We start from the raw sequence: 12,162 nt of genomic DNA on the forward strand, positions 1-12,162 counted from the left end.
GTGAGTATCTGCGGTTTTCGGTGTTGTAGGGATATGGTTATATTTCCAGTGTCTTTAAATATAGTGGGTGGAGGGTGACCATGAGTTTGTAACTGGCCAGCAACATGTACAGGGAGGAATAAGTTAATTGCTCTGGACTGGTGAGTCATACAGTAGTATTCTTTTGCTTGCCTCAGGGCCAATTTTGGGAAACTTTATTGTATATCAAATTCAGAAAAAAAAATACTGTTGCAATTTGTAAAGAAAATTCGGTTGTGTTTTTTGCCTATGCATGTTTCTCTATTTGCATATTTTAAGAAAGTGCTGAAAGGGCCTCCAACAGTGCTAGTCAGTTCCCAAAAGTCTGGCCCAAAGGGGGAGTTCCTACTGTGAGATCTAGACTATGTTTATTTAAACTTGGCTTCTAAGACTGAGACAGCTCGGGTATACAGGGCTGTAAAGTAGCATAACTGGCAGTGCAATAGAGGTTTGATCAAAGCTCACGCCTGCTGAGTTCTGGGTGAAGGATGTGTGTTCGTGTGTACATGAGCTTCATTTAAGTGCACTGAAGTGGGAGAGTATCTCAGCCCCTTGATATTTCACCATTTAATATTTCTGGATGCAGCAGTGTTCCTCTAGTAAACAAGAGGCTTTGGTTTTAATTATCCAAACCATCGATACCAGTGGAAAATAAAGACAGAATCAGGAGCAGAATGTGCATTGTGGTTCATCAGTACTTCAGAGAGGAGGATTGATTTTAACTTTTTGTGGGAAGTGACCAAGATTTTAGAGAGCAAACTTCCTGGCTGTGTCACATGTACCAAATTACTTGGTGTTTTATTAAGAATTGGGCTGTTGTACTTCAGTGTTCCCAGTGCTTTTCATGCTTGTACTCTGATACACAGCATGAGGCTTATGAATATGAGCAATGAAATAGCGTCTTTCTTTTACAAATACATGTCCAAGAAGGTTTTATATTTTTAAATACAAATAATACTTTTCTTCATGGATTTCTATCCCTGCCAAGTTTCCTCTTGTCTCCCTTCCCAAATAAACAAATACCAACCTTCTGAAGCAAGGTTACAAAAGGAGACGGATGGTAAATAGGATTTTTGGGCCTTCGTATCCCTAAAAAACGTCCTGGGATACATACCCATATGCGAGTGAAGGGAAGTTATTGCTTCATACTGCAAATGTTTCCTTTTCATTACAGATGACAATGGCCTTAATCCAGTTTGGGCACCCTGTCCAGAGCAAGTGAAATTTGAAGTTTATGATCCAAGTCTAGCATTTCTGCGCTTTGTTGTTTATGAGGAAGATATGTTCAGCGATCCCAATTTCTTAGCACATGCCACTTTCCCAATAAAAGGAATAAAATCAGGTGAGATCACTGGGTATAATAAGGGGCTAAGTCAGAAAAATGCTGTTCAGCATTTTTGCGTTGTGACTGCTCTCAGTAGAAGCTACAATGCGCCAAAGGCCAAGTGCTCTTTTGATGTGAGTTCTTTTAATGCATTGTTTGTTATGATACTGGGTATGTAGCGTGTAAGTATTTAAACCAATCCTTTCACCCACGTGAAATTCCTTCTTAAAAATTGAGATAGGAAAGCATTATGTAGAATAATTTGCACTGTCTTTACTACATACTCCATTTCAGCAACGGGGTTATGTGCTCTGAGTGAAATCTGGAAATATTCTTTTTCTGTTTTGGTGTCAGTGTATTTGTTTTGTTAATTATTTTAGATGTGGACCTATGTAGAGTAAGTTTTCTGCTTTCCTCTGCTTCTGGCTTTAGTTTTCAGGAGCGTGTGAAATCTGTGTTTCTCAGTCTTGCCATTCTTGCCTTTTGCTTCCCTGTAATTGTCATAGCAAAGCCCGCTCTCAACAGTGGAGCATTTGAGCGATGAAGAATCTGTTAGCCCTCAGGACTGTATGTACCATGTTGTAACTGCAGATGACCCTTTGCCTTGACTCTTAATTGTCCTTTCTATATGTTCCCCCTGGCCAGGTTTTAGATCAGTTCCTCTCAAGAATGGCTACAGTGAAGATATAGAGCTGGCCTCACTTCTGGTTCACTGTGAAATGCAACAAGTTCTGGTGAGTACCACTGGGCCTTTTTGTGCATGTTATCAGCTCTTTGTGAAAACCAGGAAATGAGGATTTAGTTTCCTGTTCTGTGTCGATGTGCTTTTGTCAGGCATTTCTGCAGGTACTGGGGAAGACCAGTAATGCCAGTTGAGTTACTCTCCCTCTGGGAGGACAGATTATGTAGCTGTTAAATAACACGCTAACAAAGCCTTGTTACCTCCACTAGTTTTTGCTGTAATGGCATGGTCATAGTTTTCCCCTTTAACTGACTAATGCCATGCAAAGCTAGCTAAATTCAGCTTTGACTTCACAGAGTAATATTTTTTTTAAAGCTCCTACATAAAAAGAAATAACTTTAGGAAGAGAAGGCAGTAATTTCTCCCAGTATTTCATTAAAATAAACAACCCATCAGATAGAAGACATTCTGGTTCCTGCAGAAGTGTGAATCTGCTCTTCTCAGCCTCTCTCAAACACCTAGTTGAAGAATGAGTATTTTTAAACATGCAGGGGGGAAAAATAATGATGCGTTCTTGCTCATTAAGCCTGGCACTGAAGTGGCTGATCTGTGAACAGCATTTGTTGGTGTTCCAGAGATGTTGCTGTATATATTGATTTAAGCGGGATTATTCTCAGACTCTTATCTCAACAAGATTTTATGTAATTTAAATACACTGGTGTAGAGGCCGTGTGATGAAAGTTTAAAGATTCTTCTGGGAAGTGGGTATTTCAGGGTGCTTTCCTGTACCCTTCAGATTCAGAGAAAAAAGTAGTCCAACCTTTTATTTGTAGTCTTTTACAACCATTCAGGCTTACGTTGCAGTTCACACCAGTGTACATGATTTTTCCTGATTAAAACACCAGCCTCAGCTAACTGTAAGTCATTATGTCTCTGGAGGGATTTGCACCTGCAGTTGCATACACTGAAATTGAAATTATGGAATTCAGTCACATGTTCCTTTACAGAGGACTGGCAGCCTTTTTCAAACATCCTTTGTCAAGGTTTTTACAAAGCCACCTTATAACACATGATGTAAAATAACTGTGTTTAATGACAGTGTTTGGCAGCCGTGGTCGGTTCCTTCTGTTGGCTAGCAAAGAGTCGTGAGAGCAGGACAGAGCTAGAAGCTGAGACCAAGCATGTGTGTGTCTGTGTGTGTGTGTAAACAAGAGAGAAGATAACGTTTAAAAGGCTTGTATTTCACGGACACGAGGCTGATAGAGGAGGCCAGATAAACTGCTATTTTTTGGCTTGCTGCCTTTGAGAAACAACTTGCTGTTGCCTAATACGTTGAGCATAGACATCACTTGTAGATATATTGTGATTTCCTCCTGCCGTGGTTTCTCTTCAGAAATTCAGATCATCATTTGCCTGGGGCAGGAGTAGCTCTTAAACTGTGGCTCAGAGCAGCAGTATGCCTCCCCATCTGTCAGTACCAAGTCCTTTGACAGTAGCACATTTCGCACTCTTGAAGCCCCTTCTGTTTGTTAAGCCAAATGAAGATGCAGCACAACTCTGTATTTTTACACTGTCTGATGTCTCTGGGTGGTAACGCAGTGGCAGGAGAACTTTGAAAATTTTCTCTTGTGTTTGGCAGTCTGCAAGAAACCAAGACTTGCCATAGTTAATCAACTTCTAGAAGTCTGATTAACTTCTTTTGCCAGATCTATTCAAGAAGCATCTGAAAAGATCAAGGCTGTCTCCATCTGTTCTTCTGCCCGTAGCTTTAAATGATGACCCTCTATAAAATGATATAATTTAATAACAGGCCTGTTTATATACAGTGTCCATCTGCATACTCTTGGAGATGAAATACAGAATTATAAAAGGGGAATTACAGATGGCCTTGGAATTTCTTGGGAATAGAGAAGCAAGAATATTGTAGATGTAAGCATGCACATTTGTGAATTAAGTGGGGCCTTATGCAGGTTCTGTTGAAGTGAAATAGTTTTCTTGACACTGCAGAAATTGTACTACACTGAGGTGGTTGTTAGATTTAGGAATGTGTCTTATTTACTTGAAAATTGAGTTACTTGCTTCAGAAAGTGTGTGTATCTTTTCAGCGTTTTGTGATTACAGTCAGCCTCGATGGTGTATATATTTTAACGTAAAGATTGAAGTGGACGTTCTTAAATGGAGTTTTAAAGTCTAGCTTTGTGGATACATTTATTTACAAGAACGAATAGTAGTACATATGCATCTTGATTACACCTGCAACTTGGTAATTGGCAATCTGCTTTTCCCTTTGCGATTTGGGAATATAAAGTTCCTTCCCTTAAAAAATAATAATTAAAAAACGTTACTTTTAAAATCCTAATCAGCAGCATAGCACTGAGGCTGTTTCAGTTGCTTCAACCCATACCTGGATAGGAATGTATTTCAGGAGGAAAAATGAGGTTTGGGAGAGGGTCTTGTTGCCCTAACTGAAACCTCTTGGGTACGCTGCTAACCGATCCATTTTCCTAGATCTGGACTGAGTGCAGAAGGAGGCAGTCTTATTTGTATGCCACCTCTGAAAATATTTGGATTTATTACATTTATTGATTGCATGTCATTTCTTGTAGGATGAGTATCTTGTTTTGCTGCTGATGTGAAAATTAAGACTTCAATCCTGCCAGTACTATTCCCCACTAGTAACTCTATAAAGGAGACAGCTTTTGCATCCAAAGTTTTGAAGTCGTGGAAGGGATCATCTTTATTTTATGCTTTGGAATATTTTAAGACCACCTACAACAACAGAAACTCAAACACTGCAGATTATTCTTCACTTAGTTCCTCTGCAAGTATTGAATTGCCATAGCTACATAGAAACACAGGCTCTGTCCCTCTTTCTTGGTCATCTGAGTACTTGCTGCTATTAGGGGTCCTACTTACGAGCCAGTATTTTGACCTGTAGTCTAGATTTCAATAGGAAAGCACCAGGACTGGTGGTATGTCATGCAGTACACAAATATGATGGAAGAGTAAAAAATTAAACCTTTTAAAAAGTATTTTTAAAATTTAGTGTGATAACCCATCATGATACACCATTTGCTGTCCTTTCCTCAACAGACTGACATGCTTTAGTGGGGAAAAATATTCCAGTGGAAGTGTTCAGGTTGTGCACGTTTCACGACTTGCGCTGGAATAATCCCTGCTGCCCCTGTTAGGGGATATAGCTGGCCATTTTGTTAGGCTGAGGGGTTTTTTTTCGTGCTTTCTGAGTTAGTTTTTTTTTTCCCGTAAACATTCCAGAAATATCTTATGAAACTAATTTTATAAAACGTTCTATAAAGCTAATGGAATGTGTTTAGGAAAACAAAAGAATCCCCCTAACTGTTGATTCTGTGTCATTTTGGGTATGTGTCTTACGAGTTACATTGAATCCCAATATTATTTTGAAGGAAAGTGAAGAAGAACTTTATTCCTCATGTCGGCAACTTCGGAAGCGCCAGGAGGAGCTTAATAACCAGCTGTTCCTCTACGACACCCATATGAATTTAAGGAATCCTAACAGAGATGCTATATTAAAAGAATTCAGTGTGAATGAACACAAACTACAGATATACCAAGAGACGTGCAACCGCAGGTGGGTTGATTATCATTCTCCTTTCTAAGGCAGCTCTATCTAGACATGATTTATGCTAAAGTAATCTCAGATTTATCAAAATGAGCATCTGAAGAGTGGTGAGAGTACAATGAGTCCATCTGAACCAAGGAAAGGCTGCGGTGAAGCAAGGCTGGGCTGTGAGCCGCTAGAGGCCAGCAGACGCTGTGAAATGTCTGCTCAGTGAGCTCACAGTGAAACGTGCCGTCCTGTGAGCCGATATTCCTCTCTTCTCCTGCTTTCCAGGAGGAAAGCCTGGAAGTATATACAGCCAAATAAACGCCTCGCTTCTACACCGTCAAAGTTATGCCTCTGGAGATGTCATTAGCATATTAGATGTGTGGTTACAGAAGATGCTTCCAGATACACATGTCACAAAAGATAAAAACAGTATTGAGTTGTGACAACATAGAATTGTCATTAAAGTGTCTGTACGTTATCCAAAGCTCAGGGGAAGGATCTTTCTCCTTTGCTGCCACCTTTGGGCTGGGTGTGAGGGAGGCAGAGGCTTCATGTACCAGGAGGAAGTCTTGAGAAGATCTCAAGATGGGAGAGGAGGAAGACTTTTTTTATTTAAATATTTTTACCCTTTTATATGTGTGCTGAATAGCTGCATGAATCACTGGTTTACTCCCATTTATTAAGGAAAAAAGTTGCAATGCTTGTTGCTGATATGTTATTCGCGTGCATATCTAAGTAAATTGAACTTGGTGGACTGTTTTCCTCTGAGAAATTCCTAGTAGATTTGATTTTTCCTTTTTTCCCCCCCTTAAGATTGAAGGAGAAGAAAGTCAGTAACAGCAAATTCTACTCTTAAAGCAATCGTTCTTTGATGCGTGCTTTATGGTGCAATTCAGGAAGAAAAATTAACTTATCCTGGTCATCCTACTCAATGACGGTCTCATCAGACTGAAAGACTGGAAGAAGAGGAGGAGGAGGAAAGATGGGTTTCCTTAATAATTTCTTGTTATAACAAAAACTTTTTAAAATTCCTGATAATTTATATTCTGTACAAAGCATACCTTCTGTGTATTCAAGATTTTTAAAATTTGAGGGCATGCGGTTGGATAGACCTCACTTCTCATTATCAATACCTGAAGTACAAGTATAAATCATCTACTATGTTTGTGTATGCAGGCTATAGATAAGACATTCACAACAATTTGCATGCATGGAATCACAGCACTTCAACAACCTGGCTCCTTAAGATTAACTGGTAGTGAGTTTTTAATTTATTAAATGCTGTAAAAACACTTCTACACCAGCATTGTTATGTCATGTATGTTGCAGTGCCCAAGGCAGCAGCAGATTGTACTTCTGATACTGTATGAAATACTTTGGGCAGCTGATAGCTCATACTATGTTAAAACATGTTAAAAGTTTTCTGTTACATTTTTGAGAACTAGAAAATGCGTTAATTTTGTTGAAACCAAATATCCTCTGTGACTGTAGTTGTGTTTTTCCTGTTGATCTCTCTGTAAAGGTTAAGAAAGGAATGATGTGTGAACCTGTGTTCATAGCCCCTGCGAACTTATGTTTACAACCTCAAGGCAGTGGAAAGAAAAGTTTTTAGATATGCAGTAGGAAATATCCTTTTGTTTGCAGAAAGGAAAGGTATTTCAAGTTCTGCAAAGCATTTACTTTGGTATAGTATCATTTTGCAAATCCTTTCAGCTGCTAATGTGCTTAGAAATGAATTTTTTAATGAACTGTCAATTTTTAATCTTGCAGTCCTACTTAGACAATAGCATCAAATTATAGTGTTCTGTAAATGCAGACCATTTTCCCAAAATGTATCTAATCCAAGAATGAGAGTATGCACAAATATAGAGGTACATCATTCTTAACGGCTTTAATCAAATGAAGAACATGGAGCTACAGATGAGAAAACTTGTTAGATTAGCAACTGTGTTTTCCTGCCAGAGCAGAACTAAAGTCCTTCGATGGCATATTTAGCTCCAGTTGTCATTGTGTGTTGGTTCTTTGTGCTAGCACTATGGTATTACTACCAAGTTCCTAGTTGCTTTATTTCTACATGAGCGGAGTTTTGCTGTACATATGTTTGACTTTCAAATGTGTGCAGAGGAGTTCAGTTTTTCTGTCTAAGTGACTGCCTGAGGCATAAAATGCTGCGTACATAGTGCTGTATTTCTGATCACAGAAAACTTGCATGGATTTGGGATCCATGGCCTGATGAAGCTGCCTCGGCAATTTTCACTTTCTCTTGCTCCCCATGCTGTATGACTTCTGTTGTTTCAAGAGGCACTTAATTGATGTCATTGTGCGTTCAAAGATGATGCTGGAGGAACCCCTTGAGGTTTTGGTTGCTCTGTAGTACAGTCTCCTCTCAAAGTTGAAAGTGCTATAATAGTGTGTCCCACAATGGGGTGGGGTTTCTGTAAATGTTTTATTATAAAGAAATTAACTACTAATCACCCAACTTAGAAAGAGAAGAGAGCAAAGTTAAAGGCAGTTCTCTGCTTTCCTTCCTCCTGCCTGAAATCTCTTCAGTACCTAGTTGTGATTGACCTGTTTGAGGATTAAATGGGTGCAAACTGCCCTCAAACAAACAAAAAAATCACATCAACTGTGGATTTGAGAGGTGGAGCTGTAACATAGACTGCTGCATAAAGCTGGGCTAATCTGCAGCGTCCAGATGTCTGGGATGATTCAGTTGCTGTTCCCTGAGGGGGGACCTTTGGCATGCATGCATTTTATAGCATGTTCCAGGACACAGGTAGTTTGTCATACGATCTGTCCCTGTGCTATACATTTCATTCAACAGCCTCCGTGATTCTCATTTAATGAGAACATTGTGTTGTCAGTATTGATCAGAGAAAGTGGCCCAGAGCCTTGTCTGGAAGGTCCTGAGATTGTTGCTGCAGTTGGGACAGGATTTACAGGCAGCTGAGTACCAGCTAGGTGTGGACTGATCACAAAAACCCCAGGAGACTACAAGATGCTAGGGTTTAGGGAGATCAAACCCTAGAGCCTGAGGCTGTTGCTGTGGTGGGTTTTTTGTTCTGTTTTGTGGGGAATTTTTTTTTAATTTGTTTGCTTTGAGCTCAGTTCCAGAGCAGACATAACCAAATTGTCCATTTGTCCTGGCTTCTTTCATTGGTGTGTATATTCCTGACGTGGGACAGCCATTGTGTGATGAACACAGGGGTTCCTTGTGCTGCTGCTGTGCAAAAATTTAAGAATTAGCACATTTTATAGTCTTTTGAAAAGTCCTGTGCACATTCTCCACACATATGAGATGTCAAAAGTTATAAGAGGTACTCCCTCAGTGTTTATGAAAACGCATTTCATTTTACAGTAGGACTTTTTCCCAGAGTATAATGTTACTCTGTATTCAGAAGGAAAATAACCACATTGACTGTTTTGTTGACTTGCAAGTGACGGCAAGGCTATGTATGAACTTTTCACTTGTTTCTTGCATTCTGTGTTTGAACTCCAAAATCTCATCTCTCAATTCTTTGTCAGGGCAGACTGTAGCAACTTTTTCACAGTTGCAGCTGTTTTAATATGAAAGTAGGTTTGAATGTGTGTGCAAATTTTATAATCTAGAGGGGAAACATAAATTTTTTTGAAGTTATCTGTTAAATTCTTGTGTTCTTATATAAACTGTTTTAAATCCTTAAAATAACTTATTTTAATAAATAATTTTTGATATCTCAGTGGTGATGTGAATGATGCCAGATGCTTTGTTTAAACATTGCTTGTTGAATGTAAAGAATTTTGCCAGTCATTTGAGGCAGTATGAGTGAGTTCTTATTGAAAAGTGGTTTGCTGGTGTGTTATGGTGTGTTCTGCAAGGGGCTGGAGAAGGGCATTTCTGTGTTTTTAAGATGAACTGACATTATTTCCATAGGCATGCTTAGTGTTGCACTTCATCTGGCTGCAAACAAGCAGGGTGGAAGGAAAAGGTCAAAGATGGTGTTTAACTTGCAACTCTTAAGCGACCTTTTTCGGTGATAGGTAGATACAAACTTCAGCCCTACTGAGCATCAGATTTGTATCAACTCAAACAATAAAGTCTGACCTAAGGGAAAGTTTAAGTCTGTAGTAGTTTGGAAGAACAATAATCTTGATGTTCACTGTAAAACTGTATCAGCACACTTTCTGTAAGGTTGCATGGGCAGAGGTGCTGCTGAGTGAATGCATGCTGTCTTTATGTTGTAATTTTTTTCATTGTTGGGTGTCTTGGAAACAAATTTTTCTCGGTCTTTTGATAAAAATTATATGCATATTGAACAGGAATTAATATGAGGTACCTGAAGCCAAAGTCTTCTCAGAGGCCAGTAGATGTGCCAAAGGGTCTTTATCACCTTTGAATCTGTGGGTGCTGGCATGCATGAGGTCTGAAGTAAAAAAAAATAATTGTTTCATTGGGGTGTTTTGTTGCCTATATTATCACTTTTTTTCCCCACCCCAATGCATCTATAAGTTTCTCTGCTGCAAATATTTTTTTAGCTTTGCAGTTCTCAAACTAACCTTCTAGATGGTGAGATGGCGTTCGCTGTGTACCAGTGATTATCTCTGAACTCTCCAAACTAGCTGTAAAAATCAGAATGAGGCATGGAAGTTGAAGTACAAGCTGTTGAATTCTGCTGTAGTAGTGTCAGGATTTCTAAGTGCAGTCCAATTAGCTGACTGTTGCAGACTGAAATTCCATTTATATCGTTAGAAACAGAAATTAAATATAATGAAAATTAACCTTCAGAATTCATTGGGAGCCAAATTTGTCTGATCCATAACAGTATTAATAAACATGTACAGCTATTAGTTTTAAAAGAATTTAAAGTGCAGTTTTACTCATTGCTAGTCTACATTCTTAGCTGTTACCCCAGCAAAACAGGGACTCATAAACTTGGATAAAATAAAGCAGAAGTAGTTCCCTTAACACTTGTGTGCTCCTGAATTGCAATTTAATCCCCAGATCTTTTACAGTATGTGTAAATTATCAGTGTTCAGGACACTTTTCTGTGAAGATCACATCGTAAATTATTAAATATACTAGCTAGTGTGTTGTTGAATGTATGTGGAAATTAGTAATAAATAGAAATTAAGGAAAAGTTTGGTTTGGTCTATTACAAGAAAGCACTAAAAAGGATGTCTTTAAGGATGTTTTACGCTTCTAAAATATATTTAAATAGACACTAGAAGTGTTAAGTTGGTCCATTTATGTCTGGCAAAGTTTTTACCTTGGCCTGCTGTGTATGTGAGATCAAGCAGCTGACAAAAGATTCATAAACTATCCACTTAAAACATCTGCATAATTCTTTATAGTGAGGCACCTATCAGTTGTTAAATAATTTTGAGGACTAAGAAAAAGTGAAGCTGTGCTGTATTTTCAGTTCTGCTTTTTCAGGTTTTAGATGCATTTCTGGTAATTCACTTTCAGGAAAACAGGCAATAGATTAAAATTTGGAAACAGACACAACACTTGAATTAATTGCCTTTAATTTACTCAGCTATTCATGCAAGAGTAGTAATAACAAACAAAAACCCAGGAAGGACAGAGAATTGTCACTGTAAAATACTTAAAATAGAGCAGCTGTAGCTGGGTTTATACGTATGTAAAATTCAAGCAATTTTAAAGTATCTCCTTAAGCCACAGATTTCCTGTTTTCGTTTTGGAAAGAGGAAAAGTATCCTTCACCTATTCTGTAGTCATATATTCTATATGACATATAGTCACATAGTCTAAATTCTATAGACTTTTTGCTTTTTTTTTACTAGATAGAGCTGAATGACAGGGAATTAATGAATATATACAGTACACTGTTGATGGCGTCCGGGGTAGCCATTGCCAAGCTGCTGCCTGTTTCTCCTACCAAGTACCCGGTTTAGTGCCCCGTGCTGAAGCAGAAGTCATGGGCTGTTAGGACGGAATAGCGCTTCCTAGTCTGTTATCAGTGAAAACTTCCGTCCTTGGCTCCAGAGAAATGAAAAGGTTTGTGTGCTGAGCTTGGCAGGAGTTCTGGTCCTCATGGGTTGGTTGGGTTGGCTTTTGGGGGGGGGGGGGGGGGGGGGGGGGTTGTTGTGTTTTGTTTGGGTTTTTTGTCTTCTCAGGAGCTTCCTCTTCTGTTGTTGTACCCCAAAAGCTATCCGGGGCTTTAACCTCAGCCACTACTAACAGTGTGGATTTAGGTTTCATGAGTTTAGGACCCTTTCACAGATACCCCCCCGCCCGACCTCACCATTGAGATAATTATGAATGGCGGGTAGCTGAGTTTTGCCAATAAAAAGATCACAAATAGCAGAAGGAATTCCTCTTTGGGCACAGGAGTTATGTTCCATATCTTAAAAAGAGATTTTTACAAGACTTAGTATGAAATACGATGCTATGGTTGTGTGCAACAGGCTTGTGCAATTTCTTGCACATTTTGGTTTTGTTGGTTGCTTCTGCTGGCATTAAAATTTCTTAATCTTTTTCTGGTAACGCTGAGTCAAAACCAGAGAATTTAAAGGGGAAAATAACCAAGTGGTTTTCACTTGAAAAAA

At 38.9% G+C, this 12,162-nt stretch overlaps 1 protein-coding gene across 1 annotated transcript in view; it reads left to right on the top strand.

Moving 5' to 3' along the window:
* PLCG2 (phospholipase C gamma 2) overlaps nt 1-9,332 on the top strand; it is a 66,086-nt gene extending 56,754 nt beyond the window's left edge. Inside the window, exons 30-33 of the mRNA XM_055727002.1 lie at nt 1,193-1,360; nt 1,988-2,076; nt 5,450-5,634; nt 6,427-9,332. Of these exons, the coding sequence (XP_055582977.1) occupies nt 1,193-1,360; nt 1,988-2,076; nt 5,450-5,634; nt 6,427-6,469 (485 nt within the window). The 3' untranslated portion in view covers nt 6,470-9,332. The remainder of the gene's footprint in view (nt 1-1,192; nt 1,361-1,987; nt 2,077-5,449; nt 5,635-6,426) is intronic.
* The last annotated feature ends 2,830 nt before the right edge of the window (nt 9,333-12,162 follow it).

This window comes from Falco cherrug, chromosome 14, assembly GCF_023634085.1.
Source record: "Falco cherrug isolate bFalChe1 chromosome 14, bFalChe1.pri, whole genome shotgun sequence".
NCBI lineage: Eukaryota > Metazoa > Chordata > Aves > Falconiformes > Falconidae > Falco > Falco cherrug.